Raw genomic sequence first — 22,796 nt, forward strand, 5'->3', positions numbered from 1 at the left:
TTGAAAAACATGGTTAAGACAATGGATATTTTTCTGACGATTTCTTTATTTGATAATTTCTTTCACACAATTTTGTGCCTCTGTTGGTTTCGTGTTTAGAGTTTTTCACCTAAATAGAAGGTTTATCCGAACTCCAGTCTACGCATGTTGATTTACCCTTGGGCATTTCTTTATGAAAAGTGGTTTTGCTCTTCAGCGGAGCTCTGAAATAACGCTATCACATATGGTAGAAGCCATGTCATAAAATGTTTTTCAGTGCTGTCCATTAAAGCAGGATTTTTTCAGTTACAGAAATAGCATCTGGACAACATGGGGATGTTGTCCTCAAGTTGTCGGCCCTCGCCACTCCTCAGGATTCTTGCATGAAGAACCAAAGTGAGCATAACAACTCCTCAGGGTTTACAGCATATGGGGGAAGACTAATGCCTCAAAAGGTGAGATGTTCATTGTACTTCCTCTGTTTCTTGCCTGGTTGACATACCCCAGTTTTATTTTTTTTCAAAGTACCAGATATAGCGTGGACAATGACTGTACATCCCCCTTCGCCAATAGGAACACTTTAACAACCTGTCATAGCAAGAAAGGGCTAATCTTGTAGCCTAAGTTTACTAAGAGGACGCGCAGTATAAGAAACACACTGCCGAGAACACATGAAAAAAAAAATATGAAAAGCACCAAGTTTTCCAAGGTCAAAACTAGAACAAGATTAGGAACTTTTACGTTGATAAGTAAGGATGAAAAATTCTAGAATAAAAAAAGCACGCATTAAAACATACTTCAGGAAATCTTAAGAGCAGAAAATGCTCACATGTTTGATTTTGCGTACTGCAGTTTTTCTGCTCTGAGTAATATGTAACTTCTTCGTGCAATTACGAAGAACTTTCACGAAATCCTCGTTTGAAAAAAAAAAAAAAAATTGAGCATTTCTGAGGCACGAACCGAAAGCCATCTAGTTTTTCGGAAAATGCTGTACCGTCTATGCTGGCCGTGATGTCTAGCTACTTACTATTCGAGGCAGATACGATCACAACGGGAAAAAGCAATATTAGTGCAAAGTGTTTCGTGAAATTCCTGAAAACACAATAAGTTCTAGAAATGGTAGCATAAGGGCATTAGGCTACATCAGAGTGTAGCTAGACAGAGTTATTTCTTCTATTATGGTTGAGGATCTTTCGCAATTGTTTGGTGGATATGTATTATGGTTGATGATCTTTCGCAATGGTTTGGTGAATGTTTTTTTCTTTAAACGTACATGCGGTACATGGAAATGTCTATAACAGAACCAGTTTTCTTTTCTTTACATTAGCGGATCACTATATGTCAGAATTAATTGAATGCTACATATATAAATATAACTTGAGCAGGTACTGTGGCTTTCGGTTACTGTTGAGTTGGCGCTTTTTCGGTTTCATGGTTATCTGCTTGATTTTCAAGGAGAAATCAGAGTGCAGTGGTTCTTTTGTTGCTCCCAAAACCTTCCCAAAAAGCGCCCATTAACGGCCCTAACAGCTAGAATACTGAATTGTATTCTTCGTCCTGAAAGCTTTATAGTTATCGAAGAAACTTGTTTTAGTACAGTAAATGCCCGCGAACATCATGGGCAAATCACAGGTTTAATTTTGTTGGGAGGCACTTACGTTCCCATCAACTATTTCAGTGCCACCACTTCACATTGTGAGATGCTGGTGTCAGGTCGAGTTATCTGTGATATTTTCCTGGCTAGGACAAGGATCGGGAGGCACGGCAGTACAAGATTGAAGCAAAGTCCTATCAACAGTTCAAGATACTAGCGAAAAGGTGCTTTTATTGCGTCGTCCGGAATAAGGTGGGTCTGAGGGGTTGCGAAGAAGCGCAGCAAACCATAATGGCCAAGCTCCTGTCCCTTGTAGTGTCTCTCTATGACATAAGATGAAGTGACGGCAATCACAATAGCCGTAACCAGAGCTAGGCAGGAAAGGAAACAACAAATTAATCTGCGCTGCATCTTTTTTGTCTTGCATGTTAAAGTGTATGTGTGGTCTAACATGTTTAAGATGTTTAATGTTTTTAGTCATTACCCGGTAGGTAATTGAGGCGAGGCCTGAATGTTGTGTGCAGTTTAATTTAGCCTCGATGGACACATAGTTGCAGATAACTTCACATTAAGCCACATTAAGTCAAAACATCGCAACCAACACGTTATTACAATGTAACTCTCTGCATTTACGGTTGCAGAGGACAAGGGAGAGTTGAAGTGTTAATGATGATAACGGAATTTGTAAAACCCGCAAATAGTTGTTTTCAGTACCAGAGTGGTTGACAGCAGGATGATAACTTCGTGCGAGCTAGTCGGTAATTCACCGTGGAATGTAGCAGCGCAAAAAGTAGCACACATGAGAAGGAGTATAGACGGCAGTAAAAGCGCTGAACTACAAACCGAATTTTCGTTTTAATGCAGCCCACATTTTATACAAAGAAAGCCATCACGAGTCCTGTTATCACTTACAACCATGACATCCCGACCAGCAAAACAAGACATTAGATTTATCACTTGAAATGAGATAAAAGCAACCAGCGCGAGGGCGTACCTCCAGAAGGAGAAAGCAACCAGATGGCACGTAGAAAAAAAAAAGAAAACATTGTCATGTCAAAAGCACAATCAGAGTAGCGAAGAAAAGTCAGAGTTAGAATATCGCACGCACGCACACACGCGCGCGCACACACACACACACACACACACACACACACACACACACACACACACACACACACACACACACACACACACACACACACACACACACACACACACACACACACACACACACGCACGCACGCACGCACGCACGCACGCACGCACGCACGCACGCACGCACACACACACACACACACACACACACACACACACACACACACACACACACACACACACACACACACACACACACACACACACACACACACACACACACACACACACACACACACACACACACACACACACACACACACACACACACACACACACACACACACACACACACACACACACACACACACACACACACACACACACACACACACACACACACACACACACACACACACACACACACGCACACACACACACAAAACGAAAACAATGAAGACAAAAAATAGCACTAGCTATCAAGCAGCGAACAGTCAGTTAAATTATGCAACTGCCGTGTCAAGATAAGAATACTCCTGCGTAAAACCTTGAAGAAAAACATTGCTTGGTGCTGTCACCCAAAAAGGTAATTTCATGGATCCAAGAATGAAATTGCTTTTCTAGGTAACAGCACCAAATATTTTTAACGAATAACGTTTTAATAAGTACGTAATCACCAAATAATGTTTAATAAAAGTAATTGTATTTTCTGGGCAAGATGTTATTGTTGTACTTGCTAACGGGACACGTGAAGGCATTCCTTGTAGGAATTGTGGTCTGCATTGCAATAAAAACTCACTTGGTAGTTCAGTGCTTGTTCTGTGCTCTTGGTACTTTCTCTTATGTCGCTGTTTTTTTGCTCGGCTAGTTTCTACGATGACTGCAGGGTGAATGCTTTCTTTATTTCATTTATAACTGACACGTTATCTTATGTACATAAATATGCAACTTGTACTCCAAAGATGTGGCGCACTGACCTTAATATTTTTTACATGCAATTTTATTAAAGCTAATTTCTTACTTCATTTAATTGTATGATTTTTTTGCTGAAGATGGCTTGGCATGATCAGCTCAGCTGTAAAAAAAAAAATGAATTTAAAAAACAGAAGGGCACATACGCAGTGTTCCGCGCATGGAACGACTCCGAATGCTTTGAAACACCTTTTGTGATAAAATGAGGACTAGGATTACAATAAAATTCACCACAGATTCTACGAGACAATAATTAAGATTTCAAAGCGCACTTGATAACAAATACAACACAACATCTTTTTTCGCGATTGCCTAAATTTACCATGCAAATGCAATTGCAGTAAACATGACCAGAATATTTCCATCGTACCACGCTCTACTTGATGTTGTCATCTTGTAGGCGACGCTTGCAAAAGTGCTGACTTCATTGTGACGTCTTTCTTTATTTTGCTTTCCTAGCGCAGACCACTTCACTTCTGCGTATCGGTGTCAACGTGTTCTTCGCATTCTTGCTGTCTATCCTGTACTACGGATGCGGAAATCGAGCCGCACAGGCCAGGGATACCGTCACTTTGTATCTTTTGGCTTTGGCAATGCTCCTATTCCAAACGATTGGCCCAACCATCCTTACATGTAAGGGACCTTTGTATTCTATAAAGTGACATGGGCGAAAGATACGTTTTGTGCCTTTTTTGTTTTGGTGCACACAAAGAAGAATATATTTGAAGATGAACGATGGGGACCCACTGCTGAATCGTACGAAGCCCATTTGTGTCATTTAAATAGCCAGATGAGATGTATAAGCGCAGATGTCATCATATAATGGCAAGCATATTCTAACCAGTTGCTGTGCTAGTGGACATTCACTTTTTAGAGCGCAGCTCTTTGGCACCCGTTCCTGCATTTCGCTGTGTCGCCGTAGGCTTCACCGCTCGCCCTCCTAACCAGCTCTATAATTAAAAAAAGAGAAAATAAATAAATAAACCCGTCCTCATCGAGATCCGAACCTCTATCCCTTGCATTCCCAGCCGTGCGCTTTAACCAACTACGCCACGCCCAGGATGGAGCAGAGTTCCGGGCGCTGGGATATATGCTAGGAGCTATCCAAGCACAGTGTTGGTGCGGTGTTGGCAATCACTGGCCGTATGTAGGACCAGACTTTGCCAACGTAATACCAAATGTGGGCCTAAGGTTTTACGCAGGAATTTTGATTCGTTGGGTTATCAAGCGATGTCCTGAATTGATTTATTCATTGTATATAAATTTTCAATGCCTCCAAATTTTTTTTGCATAAACTTTAAACGAGGAGTTGCACTTTTAATTAAAGTTGAGTTAATTACAGAGGAGTGCGTTCGCTTCGCATCTACGCAAAACAGCATCTTTCTGTGTTCGGTGTTTAGTTTCCACGGCGATAAAATCAAGCCGTAAAAAAGTGAAGGTTGAGGGCATTGAAAGGGTTACTTGAACGAGCTAGCCAGAACTGTAAACGTTCCTAAATATATAGGGAGTTTGATGTTTGATTTCCAATTAAAATTATCCCAATGCTTCCTCTGGACACCGCCTCTCAGTATTATGAACCTTGCTACCCAAAACACCCAGACTAAATCATAAGGCAAATATTCACCACTTGTTGTGGGGTTGCCCGGCACTGAAGCCGACGAGAATTCGGCATCTGACGGCAGTGGGCCTTTCGCCGAACAACTCATCTTCGTACATTGCTTGCTCGCAAGGCCTTATAATCGCTCTCTCTCTTGAACTTTGTTAGAACAGCCAACCTTTTTTCTTTCAGTTAATACCCCTTTAATTTTTTTTACATAATTTATTATGCATTGAGGCAATAAACAACGTTATTAAAAAATATCTTGAATCTGCGAAAAAAAGTAAAGGTGTTTATTGTCTACAAACTGCTTTGGTTACTTTTCTCTGGCTCACAGGGTTGGATGACAACTCGTGCAGCTGAACAATATTGATATAGTATAGATGCTCAGGCACAGATGAATGAGGATGACAGTTCTGCGCTACCGTTATAAATTTGGAAGCTTTAGCGGTGCACAAAGTAGAAGTGCAAGAAGTGTTGGATGCGTAACTTGCGGCATAGGCATTTGTTTTTCAGACATTGCACTCTCTAAACAGAGCACAATATTTAAGAGAGGGAAATTAAAAAGTGACACCCTAAAGTGCGCAAGGCGTGTTCTCTTAGTAATAATATAAGTTAAAGCGGCACAAATTGGACGAGGAGCAGGGAGAAAAGAAACTTAAACGGCAATACGAGCGTATTACGTGTGTGTTTGGTCTCCGTTCCCCCACGTGTTCGCAGAATTTCCCCCGCCACGAGCCAACTAGACTGCATGAAAGCATTGCTAAATGTCAGCTTGTTACCCTTGCCTATTGTAAATAGGTAACGGCTCGGTGGCAGAATCTAGAAATCAATGCCGAGCCCGAAAATAATAATTTTTCAAGCGTGCTATCACTTTCTCACTATAGTAGCAAAAGAAAGGTATCTGCGTGTGTTAGAAAAGAGAGTAAACAAAAATGAGTATCTTGACTTTTTTTTTGACAAAGTCAGTAAAGTAGTGGTGTTTACTTTTTAGCTCATTGTACTTATTGCTTTTATTGCAGTCCCCTTGGAGATAGATGTTATTCTCAGAGAGCAGAGGAACTGCTGGTACAGCTTGTGGTTGTATTATGTGGCCAAAATACTATCAGATCTGCCCTTTATGGTACGTATAATAAAACTCTGTACTTGTATCCTGTGCTCGTTTTCGGCTGCCATCATTTTCGTGCACTGTGGTGGTAATGACTGTTATGTATACATATTATAAGTTCATATGAACGCCATATCTCATTGTCAGCACATACTTTATACAGAAGGAAGAATATTTTATATCTGGGACTTAGTTGTTTAAAAATGGATTAAATTGCAGGCGCTGTATAGATTTGCAAGAAAAGAAGCCAGAAAAGGCGCGCGACGCAATTAGGCGCACAGTTCCATCTGAAGATTTCCTCTTGACACGAAGAAGAAGAAAATGAAGAATAACGAAAGAAGAATCATTAGATAATAAGGGAAAGTGGATGTAGAACGGGTTGTTTTCAGAAATCAATAGCGGGACACACCCATGGTTTAGAAGCAATAGAAAGTTTGAAAATTCGAGCACCCTCTGTAAGATTTAATGCTAAATTAAAGAAAAACTTCCACCTACATTTCAATTTTTTCCACTCAGATCTTTGAACAGCAACCATATATACCCACGCTTTTCAAGAAACGAAAACTGGAAAAACCATTCCACTTCATATATTGAGGAACAAGAATTTTTCTGTTAACAATTGTCCCGTAATGATCACTAGCATATGATGCAGATTGCTTGAATATGTCGTATTTAGCACAGTTACCAATGTTCCCGAAAAAAAAAAGAAGACTGTGGTTTAGCTCTGGTTAACCCTTTCCCTTGTCACACCCTATCAGTGCAAGGTTCTACATTATTGGGGACATTTAAGCTCATCCTTTCAGGGTATGACGCGAGAGCGTAGCCTGATTAGCTTTTATATTGTGACATATATGCCCTGCATCGCTGGACGTTAAAGAAGATAACGATCAGAAACAGTGACACAGAAGACGACAAAGTGGTAGCAACGTTTAGTGCTAGAAGAAGGTTGACGCTGTTGTGATTCTGTGCTTTGTGTGCTGCGTCAACCTGGACTAACCTTCGTGCACTAACTTTGCCCCGTATCATCTTGGTGAAGGTGACCAAAGGTCCCTGTGTGCACACATAAATCCATTTATGCAGCCGAAAGTTTGCGCAGTGGCCGCCACCTACCTGGGATCACAACGTCAACAACGGCCACTATGACCTCTGAGGCAGCTCCTACCACCGCAACAACATCGGCGCAACCACTCGTTCTCACAAAAATCCGCCACCCTCCCATCTTCAATGGCGAAGACAAGACAGATGTGGACGACTGGCTGGATGAATACGAGCGATGCGGCCGGAACAATCATTTATTCTATTTGGCGGGAACCGCTCGCACATGCTATCAAAATCACGAGCATGAGCTGTTAACCTGGGAAATTTGCAAGCAAAAGCTTCACGACTTGTTCGGGAAGCCTATTGGACGGGCTGTCGCAGCCAAAACCGAACTTTCGTCTCGCGCCCAATCCACCACGGAGTCCTACCTGGCCTACATCCAAGACGTGCTCGCGTTGTGTCGCAAGGCGAACCGCTCCATGCTGGAAAGTGAAAAGGTAGGGCACATCCTCAAGGTCATCGCAGATGACGCGTTCAACCTCCTCTTCTGCATGGATTGCTCTACCGTCGAGTCAGTGCGTCAAGTTTGCCGAAGATTCGAGCAGGCTAAACAACGACGCCTGGTACATCGCTTTGAACGCCTTCCGAACACGGCAGCCACATCATCCTGTGATGATCTGGCTCCTCTGCAACAGCCTTCTCAGTCCGCAACAATGACTCGGATCGTCAGGCGAGAACTCGAGGCATTAGCTCCTGCACTATTCCCATCTCCAGTGCCTGACAACATGGCCATGATACAGGCTGTTGTCCGACAGGAACTTGCCAACGTCGGTCTTTCCTCCAACCCCGTACCGCCCTCGTCACCATTGCATCCTGTTCCTGTGGTGGCTGCTGCAACCATTAGCCAAGCTCCCCCCCGTCGCTACGTTAATCGCAATCCTGCAGAGTGGCGCACCTCAGATGACAGGCCAATTTGTTTTATTTGCTGTTGAGCCGGCCACACTTCCCGTCATTGCCGCAGTCGCCCCTTCCCCACACCTCGTTCTTATTGCAACGCTGACCATCGGTACTACTACGGACCTCGACGCTTCCCTGCCCAACCTGAACAGCTCCGCCCCGCATATGATGGACCTGGACACTTCCCTGCTCACCCAGATGAACCTCACACCGAAGCCGTCTCAAGTGTCTGTCACTCCAGCCAATCTCCATCTCCACGGTCTCGTCGATCTCGTTCACCGCTGCCTCGTCGCAACTCCGCCCCATCATACGCCGGCGCCCACTCGGGAAACTAGCGAGTGCAGCGCCCGGGAGTGACGCTGCATTACCGACCCGGACTGTCAACTTGGAACTGACCCTCGCACCCAGACGTAACCTCATTGACATTTTTGTGGACGGAGTCTCACTTTCTGCCCTTATTGACACCGGCGCCCACATTTCCGTCCTCAGTTCCTCGCTCCGTCAACGCCTCAACAAAGTCCTCACACCCGCTTCCTCATCTACCGTTCGTGTTGCTGATGGCAATACAGCTACTGTGATTGATATGTGTACTGCAAAAATTACCATTGCTGATCGCTATATCCCTGTCCTATTTACAGTCCTCACCAGTTGCCCTCACGACGTTGTATTAGGACTCGACTTTTTACCTGCACATTCCGCGCTCATTGACTGTTCTTCTGGACTGCTTCATCTGGACCTGCCACTCTGTCCTGATAAACAGGCCCCTGATACTTCAACGCTCCGTCTCCGCTCCTCTACATTTACTCGTCTGCCACCAGAAGCTGCAGTGTATGTGCTCATGTCGCCTTTCCCCTCCGTTCCTGATGGCGACTACGTTGTTTGCCCCATAACCGACGTGACACTGCAGCGTAGAATCGCTCTCCCTCATAACATCGTGCACGTAGAAAATAACAACGCTTATATTCCAGTTTTGAACTTCGGCCTTTTTGTGCACGTTCTTCCTGAGGGCATTACTCTCGCCGAACTGACCCCACTATCTGACGTCACAGTTGCCGCTCTTTTGCCTGACCCTACTGCTAAAGTGTCGACACGACCTGCATCGTCCCCATTTCCGGAGGCTCGCATATCAGGAATGGTTGCACCTAATTTGCGCCCTGACCGTGCTACAGCACTTACGACTCTTCTGAATTCGCACAGCGATATTTTCGATTTTGGTTACCGCCCCTTAGGACAAACGTCTCTCGTTACACATCGCATCGACGCCGGAGACGCCCGCCCAATTCACAGAAGACCTTATCGAGTCGCCATTTCTGAACGACGCGTCATACAAGATGAAGTGGACAAGATGTTAGCAAAAAACATTATAGAGCCTTCGAGCAGACCCTGCGCGTCGCCTGTCGTGCTTGTTAAAAAGAAGGACAATACCTGGAGATTCTGCGTTGATTACTGACACCTCAACAAAATTACAAAGAAAGACGATTACCTGCTCCCCAGGATAGATGATGCCCTCGACTGCTTGCACGGTGCCAGCTATTTCTCTTTCATTGATCTTCGTTCCGGTTATTGGCAGATCGCAGTCGACGAACGGGACCGGGAGAAGACCGCCTTCGTCACTCCCGATGGCCTGTATCAATTCAAGGTGATGCCTTTCGGCTTGTGTAATGCGCCCGCGACATTCGAGCGCATGATGGACTCTCTCCTGCGCGGCTTGAAATGGACGACGTGCTTGTGCTATCTCGATGACGTCATTGTATTCTCTTCTACATTCGAGAGCCATCTCCATCGCCTTGATGCCATTCTTGGCGTCTTCCGAAGAGCTGGCCTTCAGCTGAACTCGAAGAAATGTAGCTTCGGCCGACGTGAACTTAAGGTGCTCGGTCACGTGGTCGACGCCCGTGGCGTTCAACCCGATCCAGACAAAATACGTGCTGTAAGTGCATTTCCTACACCCCGTTGTACCAGTGACGTGCGTAGCTTTCTTGGGCTTTGCTTCTATTTTCGGCGGTTTGTACCTAACTTTGCGGAGACGGCTCGTCCACTCACCAATCTTTTGAAGAACGACGCTCCATTTTGCTGGGACCAAGAACAATCCCAAGCCTTTTCTGCGCTCATTGCAGCCCTCACCAACCCGCCCGTCCTGGCACACTTCAATCCTTCGGCACCAACGGAGGTACGCACCGACGCCAGTGGTCACGGTATTGGTGCCATACTCGCCCAGGGGCAGATGGGTCGCACTCACGTCATTGCTTATGCCAGTCCCCTCCTTTCTGCGGCTGAAAGGAATTACTCGATCCCAGAACGTGAGTGCTTAGCCCTCGTGTGGGCCATTACAAAGTTTCGCCCTTACTTGTTTGGCCGCCCGTTCTACGTCATCACCGACCACCATGCCTTATGCTGGGTTTCTACGCTGAAGGACTCTACTAGTCGCCTGGGTTGTTAGGCCCTCCGCCTTCAGGAATACACTCTTTCTGTCGTCCACAAGTCTGGCCGGCTGCACGCTGACGCCGATTGCCTGTCCCGCAACCCGGTAGATCTCCCACCTGCGAGCGAGTGCGACGATGACACATATGTGTTGGCCATCTCTGACCTTTCAAACATTCGCCATGAACAGCGCTTTGATCCCAAGCTTTGCAGCATAATCAATCACCTCAGCACTGATCACCTTGATGCTACCCTTGCTCTGTTTGTGCTTAACAACGGCACCTTATACCAACGGAATAAGTGACCAGATGGCGCCGAGCTTCTGCTCGTAGTCCCCGAACACCTGCGTACCACCGTTCTTCAACAGCTGCGCGACGCACCCACGGCGGGTCATCTTGGCGTATCTCGTACGTACGATAGCGTCCGCTGCCGCTTCTTCTGGCCAGGTCTCTATCGCTCTGTTCGTCGTTACGTTGCTTCTTGTGACCGGTGTCAGCGACGGAAGAAGCCCTCGGCTATGCCTGCTGGATCTCTGCAGCCGATCGACATCCCAGTAGACCCGTTTTCCCGAGTTGGCCTTGACCTCCTCGGGCCTTTTCCACTTTCTGCGTCGGGTAATTAAAGGGTTGCAGTGGCCACGGATTATACTACGCGCTACGCTGTAACCCGAGCGACACTCACCAGCTGTGCAACTGATGTGGCTGCGTTTCTTCTCCACGACGTCATCCTGCTCCATGGTGCTCCACGCCAGCTGCTCACTGACCGTGGCCGTTGCTTTCTTGCTCGAGTAGTCGACGAAATTCTTCAGTACGCTCCATTAAGCATTATTTTAGCACCGCTTACCATCCACAAACGAACGGCCTCACCGAACGCCTCAACCGCACGCTCATGGACATGGTGTCTATGTATGCCTCGGATGATCACCTTGACTGGGATAATAATTTGCCGTTTGTAACGTTCGCGTACAATTCCTCTCGTCACGACACAATGGGCTACTCACCGTTTTATCTTCTATACGGCCGTGACCCTCCCCTTGCTTTTGACAGCGCATTGCCTCCCACCAAAACGCCAGTTGCTACGTTCGTGACGCCATCTCCCGAGCTGACGCAGCCCGTGTTATAGCTCGCCGACGACTGGCCTCCTCCCAAAATTCTCAAAAACGGCGCCATGATTCTCGCCACCGGGACGTCCACTACTCTCCGGGCTCTCTCGTCTTGCTCTGGACTCCCGCTCGTAAAGTTGGGCTGTGTGAGAAGCTCTTGCCACGCTACGCAGGACCCTACCGTGTTTTACGGCCAGTCACCCCTGTGACATACGAGGTCGTCCCTGTACATCCGCCGCGACAGTCCTCTATGCCACGCACCGAGATTGTTCATGTCGCCAGAATGAAGCCGTACTACCCCTGCAGTAGTTCGTCCTAGTGCGCACCGGGACTGTGCTTTTCGGGGGGGGGGGGGGGGGGGGGGGGTAATGTGACATATATGCTCTGCATCGCTAGACGTTAATGAAGATAACGATAAGAAACGGTGACACAGAAGACGACAAAGTGGTAGAAACGTTTAGTGCTAGAAGAAGGTTAACGCTGTTGTGAATCTGTGCTTTGTGTGCTGCGTCAACCTGGACTAACCTTCGTGCACTAACCTTGCCACGTATCAATATAAATCCTGTAAACATTGCCGCGAAACCTTCAAAACTGTATTTGTTGTTTTTTAACAGCCGCCGGGATACAGGCTTATCACTCTGATTCTGGACCGCGTATCAGTTCCGTAATTTTTGTTTGTTAATGCTCGATGTCGCGAGTCACACCTTTATCAGTTTTGTTGTAGCGCAAGATGCACCGAGATCTGTCTCGAAGGTTCCGGCCACTTGGGTGTCTTTCCACAATGTTCCAGCCCGTGCTGGTAGCTGTTTGCGACGTTATCTAGATTGTTCTGTGCAGCCTTTAAATTGAGCGTTGCCGAGTGTGACGAGCATTCTTTGTTCGACGATCGACGAGCACGTTTGTTTCTATCGCCGCCGCCGCCGCCGAGTTGCTTAGTTCTTTTGCGGGCGCAAGTCAGCCCAAATAAACAGTTTCTTTAGTGCAATCATCGACCCCTTCATTTTTGTCGTCGACCTCGTCACCACTACGTGACATCTGGTGGAGGTGCTGCCTTTGATCCTTCAAGCGAAGACCCAAGCCGTGTTCCTGTCGCCCTGGAAGACCAGCCTAAAGGTCACCGAGCCAGCCGCCGACTTCAAGGCCTACAACCCGAACACGGTCTGCTGCTTGACCCCAGTCGATCTCGGAAGGCATCGACGCTGACAATAGCCCAGCCTACAGCACCGGTTGTTTTTGTCCAACCCCGTGAGCCCCCCTGCTTCCATGGACGATCGGATGAAGATGCGGGTGACTGGATGGACCTTTTCGACCGTGTGGCAGAATTCAACGGTTGGAACGACGCTGCGAAACTCAGGCAGGTCTACTTTGTTCTTCAAGGACATGCCCGAGTTTGGTTTGAAAATCACGAGATTTCTTTCAAGGATTGGGAGATATTCAAAGCACAGTTCTTGATGGCCTTTACAAGTTCTGTCAGAAAAGAAAGAGCTCAGGCCCTCCTCCAATCAAGAATTCAACTACCAAACGAGCCCGTCCTGGCCTACGTAGAGGAGATGAAACGCCTGTTTCGCCGCGCCGACCCTAACATGACCGAAGATGACAGAGTGAAATTCTTAATGCGAGGCGTTAAAGAGTCGCTTTTTGCGGGGCTTGTCCGGAACCCGCCGAAAACTGTTGAAGAATTTGAGAGTGAAGCATCGACCATCGAGAAGACGTTGGATACCCGGATGCGCCACTACGAGCGACTACTTCAACCAAACTACTCATGCCACTACCCCAGAACATCTGCAAGCGGAGAGAGCCTTCGGGACCTCATCCGGGAGATCGTGCGAGAGGTGCTCCGCCGAATGCTGCCATCATCGCAACAACCCCAGGTAACGACGCTCGCGGACGTCGTCCGTGAAGAAGTTCAGCAGGCGCTGGGCGTTCCTCAAGCGACGGCTGCTACTGTTCCAGCTCAAGAGGCAACAGCAATGAACTACGCTGGTGCATTACGTCGCCCTCCACCCCGACGTGATGACTTTCCCAGCCCTCGCCGCTACCGTCCTGTTCCTGAAAACCGCCCGTTGGCCCCCACCCACCAAGCCTACCAACGACCCCCAAACCCCAGGAAGTGCGACGCCTGGAGGACTGCAAACAACCGGCCATTATGCTTCCACTGCGGTGAGGCCGGCCACATTCTGCGCCACTGCCCGTACCGACGAATTGGTCTCCGCGGATTTGCAGTCGACGCTCCACGACCACGCCCAGGTGAACGAACACAAGAAATTGACAACTACCTGCGTAGCGGTGAGATTGCGTCACCAAGCCGTCGATTCAGGTCTCCATCGCCGTACAGGGCCCGCTTAGCGTCGCCAGGACCTAACTATGACGGTAGTGTGCGCGGAAGGTCCCCAAGCCCCCGTAGGGGAAACTAAAGGCAGCAACCTTTGGAGGTGAGGTTGCTCAACGGCGAAAAGACGAAGATCCTCCGCCGCCGACGACCACTAACGACGACGCAACCATTTCATCGCCGCTCCACACGACGACATCGACGACAACACGACCAGAGTGCAAGCAGACACCGCCGCCCAGCGAAGTAACAACGGTATGCCCCGGCCATGACCTGAAGAAACGACGGAGCCGAGATCGGACACTAAGGCCCACGTGCAATGCGAGGACGCGAACCAGTGACCTTGAAGTTGATGTCGACGGTCGCAGAGTCACTGCCCTAGTAGACACCGGAGCTGACTATTCAGTCATTAGTGGACCGTTAGCCTCTCAGCTCAGAAAAGTTACCACCGCTTGGGATGGCCCGCTGATTCGCACCGCAGGTGGCAACTTGATAACTCCATCGGGACGGTGTACTGCAAGAATAACTGTAAATGGGCGTACTTACCCTACCAGCTTTGTGGTCTTGCAGCAGTGCTCCCGCGACGTGATTTTAGGCATGGACTTCCTAAATGAAAAATAGGGCTATCATCGACCTCCGATCCAAGCTCATCAAGCTCTCTGCAGACAAAGCCATACCTGCTACGACTACTTCGACGCAACACGTCGCTCTAAACGTCCTCGACGGAGAATTGACCGTGCCGCCCCGATCAAGCGTCGCCGTCAGCGTAGGTAGCACAGACATTGAAACCACTGAAGGCATCGTCGAAGGAAATATCCAATTGCTCTTGGAACGAGGTATCGGCATCGCAAGAGGCATCGCGACATTCCGGAGAGGACAAGCTCAGGTGCTGGTAACAAACTTCACTGAAGAATACCGGCATCTAAACAAGGGCACGACCATCGCTTTTCTCGACGAATTAGCGGACCTCAAAGACGTATTCGCCCTCCACGACCAACCACTGGAAGACGCACCGGACCAATTCCGTCAGCCCACATTTGACATCAACCCAGTATTGACCCACAGCAGGAAAAAACAGATCCGCAGTCTTCTTCGAAACTACAAGGAGTGCTTCTCGTCATCATCGAAGGTACGACAAACACCACTGGCCAAGCACCGCATTATAACGGACGAACACGACCGACCTCTGCGCCAAAGCCCTTATCGTGTATCGCCGCGAGAACGGCAGGCCATTCGCGATCAAGTTGAGGAAATGCTGCGTGATGACGTAATCCAGCCATCGAACAGCCCCTGGGCGGCACCAGTCGTTTTGGTCAAGAAGAAAGACAGCACACTTCGGTTCTGCGTTGATTACCGCCGCTTGAATAGCATAACGAAGAAGGATGTCTACCCACTTCCCCGCATCGACGACACTCTCGACCGACTCTGCAATGCAAGGTACTTCTCATCGATGGACCTGAAGAGCGGATATTGGCAAATTGAGGTCGACGAAAGAGATCGCGAGAAGACCGCATTCATCACACCGGACGGCCTTTATGAGTTCAAGGTGATGCCATTTGGCCTCTGCTCCGCACCAGCCACGTTTCAACGAGTAATGGACACAGTCCTGGCAGGGTTGAAGTGGCAAATTTGTTTGGTATATTTGGACGACGTTGTTGTCTTCTCGTCAAGCTTTGAAGACCACCTAAAACGACTACAGACAGTGTTGGAAGCCATCAAGTCATCGGGACTAACGCTAAAAGCAGAGAAGTGTCACTTCGCCTACGAAGAACTCCAGTTCCTAGGTCACATCGTTAGCAAGGACGGTATTCGCCCAGACCCGGAGAAAACAGCTGCAATCGCACAATTCCCACCGCCTACCGACAAGAAAGCTGTGCGCCGATTTCTTGGGCTGTGCGCTTATTATCGACGATTTGTCAGAAACTTGTCGCGGATCGCCGAACCGTTGACGCAGCTTACACAGGCTGACGTACCTTTTAAATGGGAAGCGCCGCAAGGAGAAGCCTTCGACGAACTTAAGCGCCGCCTGCAATGCCCTCCTGTACTTGGCCACTTTGATGAAAACGTCGAGACCGAAATTCACACCGACGCGAGCAGTGTGGGCCTAGGAGCCGTTCTCGTCCAGAAAAGTGCCGGACAGGAGAACGTAATCACCTACGCTAGCAGGTCCCTCACAAAAGCCGAAGTCAATTACTCGACGGCCGAGAAGGAGTGCCTTGCAATCATCTGGGCCACTTCTAAGTTTCGTCCATACCTATACGGCCGACCATTCAAGGTAGTAAGCGACCATCACGCGCTCTGCTGGCTGGCTAATTTGAAAGATCCTTCCGGCCGCCTTGCCAGATGGAGCCTACGACTTAAAGAATTTGACATGACTGTAGTCTATAAGTCGGGCCGAAAGCATTCCGACGCAGACTGCTTATCCCGCGCTCCCGTCGATGCTCCTCCGAAGGACGATGACGACGACGCCTTTTTGGGTCCGGTAAGCGCCAGCAGTTTCGCAGAACAACAGCGATCAGACCCTGAGCTGAAAGCGCTAGCCGATTACTTGGAAGGAAAGACCGCTTCCCCTCCTGGTGTGTTCAGGCGACATTTATCATCCTTCACGTTAAGCAATGGCCTCCTCGTGAAGAAGAACTTCGCACCCAACAAGACCGCGCAGCTTCTCATAGTGCCTAAACCCCTTCGGCAAGAAATTCTGCAGGCGTTGCACGATGAGCCCACAGCAGGCCACCTCGGATTTGCGCGCACGTTGCGTCGAATCCAAGAGAAGTATTACTGGCCGCGACTGCCTGCCGACGTTGCCCACTACGTGAAGACGTGTCGTGAGTGCCAACGACGCAAGACGCCACCGATCAGACCAGCAGGACTACTAAACCCGATTCCACCCCCAATCCTGCCCTTTCAGCAAATTGGGATGGATCTCCTCGGCCCCTTTCCATCTTCGTCTATGGGTAACAAGTGGATCATCGTGGCCACTGACTACCTTACCCGTTACGCCGAAGCAAGAGCACTACCAAATGGTACCGCGGCAGAAGTCGCCAAATTTTTTGTCGAACAAATTCTCTTGCGACACGGCGCCCCAGAAGTGCTCATCACGGACAAGGGAACGGCGTTTACGGCAGAGTTGACGCAAGCCATCCTGGAATACAGTCACACAAGCCATCGACGAACAACTGCGTACCATCCCCAGACCAATGGCCTCACGGAGCGCCTGAACAAAACGATCGCGGACATGATCGCTATGTACGTCGACGCTGAACACAAGACCTGGGACACCATCTTGCCGTACGTGATCTTCGCGTATAACACGGCAGTCCAGGAGACGACCAGAGCGACCCCGTTTAAGCTTGTGTACGGCAGGGAGCTCACGACGACGCTCGACGCAATGCTGCCGCACGTAACCAGCGAAGACAACCTTGACGTCGCCGCCTACCTGCAGCGTGCAGAGGAAGCCCGACGACTCGCACGGCTGCGTATTAAAGACCAACAGCGCACCGACAGTCGACGATACAATTTACGACGACGCCATGCAGAGTACAATCCAGGAGACCAAGTGTGGGTTTGGACACCAATTCGCCGTCGCGGATTAAGTGAAAAGTTGTTGCGTCGATACTTTGGGCCATACAAAATCCTTCGCCGCGTCGGACCACTGGACTATGAAGTCATTCCCGACGGAACGTCAGCATCACAACGGCGACGCGCACGCCCAGAAATTGTCCATGTTGTACGACTGAAGCCATATTACGCGCGTTAAAGAATCTGTGGTGTTTAAACTTTGCAGTGTTTATGTTTAAGTTTCTTTGTTTTGGAACATCGAGGCGATGTTTTTTTTAAGGGGAGAGTAATGCCGCGAAACCTTCAAACCTGTATTTGTTGTTTTTTAACAGCCGCCGGCATACAGGCTTATCACTCTGATTCTGGACCGCGTATCAGTTCCGTAATCTTTGTTTGTTAATGCTCGATGTCGCGAGTCACACCTTTATCAGTTTTGTTGTAGCGCAAGATGCACCGAGATCTGTTTCGAAGGTTCCGGCCACTTGGGTGTCTTTCCACAATGTTCCAGCCCGTGCTGGTAGCTGTTTGCGACGTTATCTAGATTGTTCTGTGCAGCCTTTAAATTGAGCGTTGCCGAGTGTGACGAGCATTCTTTGTTCGACGATCGACGAGCACGTTTGTTTCTATCGCCGCCGCCGCCGAGTTGCTTAGTTCTTTTGCGGGCGCAAGTCAGCCCAAATAAACAGTTTCTTTAGTGCAATCATCGACCCCTTCATTTTTGTCGTCGACCTCGTCACCACTACGTGACATCTGGTGGAGGTGCTGCCTTTGATCCTTCAAGCGAAGACCCAAGCCGTGTTCCTGTCGCCCTGGAAGACCAGCCTACAGGTCACCGAGCCAGCCGCCGACTTCAAGGCCTACAACCCGAACACGGTCTGCTGCTTGACCCCAGTCGATCTCGGAAGGCATCGACGCTGACAATAGCCCAGCCTACAGCACCGGTTGTTTTTGTCCAACCCCGTGAGCCCCCCTGCTTCCATGGACGATCGGATGAAGATGCGGGTGACTGGATGGACCTTTTCGACCGTGTGGCAGAATTCAACGGTTGGAACGACGCTGCGAAACTCAGGCAGGTCTACTTTGTTCTTCAAGGACATGCCCGAGTTTGGTTTGAAAATCACGAGATTTCTTTCAAGGATTGGGAGATATTCAAAGCACAGTTCTTGATGGCCTTTACAAGTTCTGTCAGAAAAGAAAGAGCTCAGGCCCTCCTCCAATCAAGAATTCAACTACCAAACGAGCCCGTCCTGGCCTACGTAGAGGAGATGAAACGCCTGTTTCGCCGCGCCGACCCTAACATGACCGAAGATGACAGAGTGAAATTCTTAATGCGAGGCGTTAAAGAGTCGCTTTTTGCGGGGCTTGTCCGGAACCCGCCGAAAACTGTTGAAGAATTTGAGAGTGAAGCATCGACCATCGAGAAGACGTTGGATACCCGGATGCGCCACTACGAGCGACTACTTCAACCAAACTACTCATGCCACTACCCCAGAACATCTGCAAGCGGAGAGAGCCTTCGGGACCTCATCCGGGAGATCGTGCGAGAGGTGCTCCGCCGAATGCTGCCATCATCGCAACAACCCCAGGTAACGACGCTCGCGGACGTCGTCCGTGAAGAAGTTCAGCAGGCGCTGGGCGTTCCTCAAGCGACGGCTGCTACTGTTCCAGCTCAAGAGGCAACAGCAATGAACTACGCTGGTGCATTACGTCGCCCTCCACCCCGACGTGATGACTTTCCCAGCCCTCGCCGCTACCGTCCTGTTCCTGAAAACCGCCCGTTGGCCCCCACCCACCAAGCCTACCAACGACCCCCAAACCCCAGGAAGTGCGACGCCTGGAGGACTGCAAACAACCGGCCATTATGCTTCCACTGCGGTGAGGCCGGCCACATTCTGCGCCACTGCCCGTACCGACGAATTGGTCTCCGCGGATTTGCAGTCGACGCTCCACGACCACGCCCAGGTGAACGAACACAAGAAATTGACAACTACCTGCGTAGCGGTGAGATTGCGTCACCAAGCCGTCGATTCAGGTCTCCATCGCCGTACAGGGCCCGCTTAGCGTCGCCAGGACCTAACTATGACGGTAGTGTGCGCGGAAGGTCCCCAAGCCCCCGTAGGGGAAACTAAAGGCAGCAACCTTTGGAGGTGAGGTTGCTCAACGGCGAAAAGACGAAGATCCTCCGCCGCCGACGACCACTAACGACGACGCAACCATTTCATCGCCGCTCCACACGACGACATCGACGACAACACGACCAGAGTGCAAGCAGACACCGCCGCCCAGCGAAGTAACAACGGTATGCCCCGGCCATGACCTGAAGAAACGACGGAGCCGAGATCGGACACTAAGGCCCACGTGCAATGCGAGGACGCGAACCAGTGACCTTGAAGTTGATGTCGACGGTCGCAGAGTCACTGCCCTAGTAGACACCGGAGCTGACTATTCAGTCATTAGTGGACCGTTAGCCTCTCAGCTCAGAAAAGTTACCACCGCTTGGGATGGCCCGCTGATTCGCACCGCAGGTGGCAACTTGATAACTCCATCGGGACGGTGTACTGCAAGAATAACTGTAAATGGGCGTACTTACCCTACCAGCTTTGTGGTCTTGCAGCAGTGCTCCCGCGACGTGATTTTAGGCATGGACTTCCTAAATGAAAATAGGGCTATCATCGACCTCCGATCCAAGCTCATCAAGCTCTCTGCAGACAAAGCCATACCTGCTACGACTACTTCGACGCAACACGTCGCTCTAAACGTCCTCGACGGAGAATTGACCGTGCCGCCCCGATCAAGCGTCGCCGTCAGCGTAGGTAGCACAGACATTGAAACCACTGAAGGCATCGTCGAAGGAAATATCCAATTGCTCTTGGAACGAGGTATCGGCATCGCAAGAGGCATCGCGACATTCCGGAGAGGACAAGCTCAGGTGCTGGTAACAAACTTCACTGAAGAATACCGGCATCTAAACAAGGGCACGACCATCGCTTTTCTCGACGAATTAGCGGACCTCAAAGACGTATTCGCCCTCCACTACCAACCACTGGAAGACGCACCGGACCAATTCCGTCAGCCCACATTTGACATCAACCCAGTATTGACCCACAGCAGGAAAAAACAGATCCGCAGTCTTCTTCGAAACTACAAGGAGTGCTTCTCGTCATCATCGAAGGTACGACAAACACCACTGGCCAAGCACCGCATTATAACGGACGAACACGACCGACCTCTGCGCCAAAGCCCTTATCGTGTATCGCCGCGAGAACGGCAGGCCATTCGCGATCAAGTTGAGGAAATGCTGCGTGATGACGTAATCCAGCCATCGAACAGCCCCTAGGCGGCACCAGTCGTTTTGGTCAAGAAGAAAGACAGCACACTTCGGTTCTGCGTTGATTACCGCCGCTTGAATAGCATAACGAAGAAGGATGTCTACCCACTTCCCCGCATCGACGACACTCTCGACCGACTCTGCAATGCAAGGTACTTCTCATCGATGGACCTGAAGAGCGGATATTGGCAAATTGAGGTCGACGAAAGAGATCGCGAGAAGACCGCATTCATCACACCGGACGGCCTTTATGAGTTCAAGGTGATGCCATTTGGCCTCTGCTCCGCACCAGCCACGTTTCAACGAGTAATGGACACAGTCCTGGCAGGGTTGAAGTGGCAAATTTGTTTGGTATATTTGGACGACGTTGTTGTCTTCTCGTCAAGCTTTGAAGACCACCTAAAACGACTACAGACAGTGTTGGAAGCCATCAAGTCATCGGGACTAACGCTAAAAGCAGAGAAGTGTCACTTCGCCTACGAAGAACTCCAGTTCCTAGGTCACATCGTTAGCAAGGACGGTATTCGCCCAGACCCGGAGAAAACAGCTGCAATCGCACAATTCCCACCGCCTACCGACAAGAAAGCTGTGCGCCGATTTCTTGGGCTGTGCGCTTATTATCGACGATTTGTCAGAAACTTTTCGCGGATCGCCGAACCGTTGACGCAGCTTACACAGGCTGACGTACCTTTTAAATGGGAAGCGCCGCAAGGAGAAGCCTTCGACGAACTTAAGCGCCGCCTGCAATGCCCTCCTGTACTTGGCCACTTTGATGAAAACGCCGAGACCGAAATTCACACCGACGCGAGCAGTGTGGGCCTAGGAGCCGTTCTCGTCCAGAAAAGTGCCGGACAGGAGAACGTAATCACCTACGCTAGCAGGTCCCTCACAAAAGCCGAAGTCAATTACTCGACGGCCGAGAAGGAGTGCCTTGCAATCATCTGGGCCACTTCTAAGTTTCGTCCATACCTATACGGCCGACCATTCAAGGTAGTAAGCGACCATCACGCGCTCTGCTGGCTGGCTAATTTGAAAGATCCTTCCGGCCGCCTTGCCAGATGGAGCCTACGACTTAAAGAATTTGACATGACTGTAGTCTATAAGTCGGGCCGAAAGCATTCCGACGCAGACTGCTTATCCCGCGCTCCCGTCGATGCTCCTCCGAAGGACGATGACGACGACGCCTTTTTGGGTCCGGTAAGCGCCAGCAGTTTCGCAGAACAACAGCGATTAGACCCTGAGCTGAAAGCGCTAGCCGATTACTTGGAAGGAAAGACCGCTTCCCCTCCTGGTGTGTTCAGGCGACATTTATCATCCTTCACGTTAAGCAATGGCCTCCTCGTGAAGAAGAACTTCGCACCCAACAAGACCGCGCAGCTTCTCATAGTGCCTAAACCCCTTCGGCAAGAAATTCTGCAGGCGTTGCACGATGAGCCCACAGCAGGCCACCTCGGATTTGCGCGCACGTTGCGTCGAATCCAAGAGAAGTATTACTGGCCGCGACTGCCTGCCGACGTTGCCCACTACGTGAAGACGTGTCGTGAGTGCCAACGACGCAAGACGCCACCGATCAGACCAGCAGGACTACTAAACCCGATTCCACCCCCAATCCTGCCCTTTCAGCAAATTGGGATGGATCTCCTCGGCCCCTTTCCATCTTCGTCTATGGGTAACAAGTGGATCATCGTGGCCACTGACTACCTTACCCGTTACGCCGA

At 49.6% G+C, this 22,796-nt stretch overlaps 1 protein-coding gene across 1 annotated transcript in view; it reads left to right on the forward strand.

Annotated features, from left to right (window-relative positions):
- LOC146185817 (ATP-binding cassette sub-family G member 1-like) overlaps nucleotides 1–22,796 on the forward strand; it is a 47,539-nt gene that overhangs the window by 14,540 nt on the left and 10,203 nt on the right. The window contains exons 7-10 of the mRNA XM_084605585.1: nucleotides 286–434; nucleotides 1,724–1,825; nucleotides 4,105–4,273; nucleotides 6,260–6,360. Coding sequence (XP_084461711.1) covers nucleotides 286–434; nucleotides 1,724–1,825; nucleotides 4,105–4,273; nucleotides 6,260–6,360 — 521 coding nt within the window. The remainder of the gene's footprint in view (nucleotides 1–285; nucleotides 435–1,723; nucleotides 1,826–4,104; nucleotides 4,274–6,259; nucleotides 6,361–22,796) is intronic.

This window comes from Amblyomma maculatum, chromosome 6 (genome assembly GCF_055883805.1).
Source record: "Amblyomma maculatum isolate TAMU_Amacu chromosome 6, ASM5588380v1, whole genome shotgun sequence".
Lineage (NCBI taxonomy): Eukaryota > Metazoa > Arthropoda > Arachnida > Ixodida > Ixodidae > Amblyomma > Amblyomma maculatum.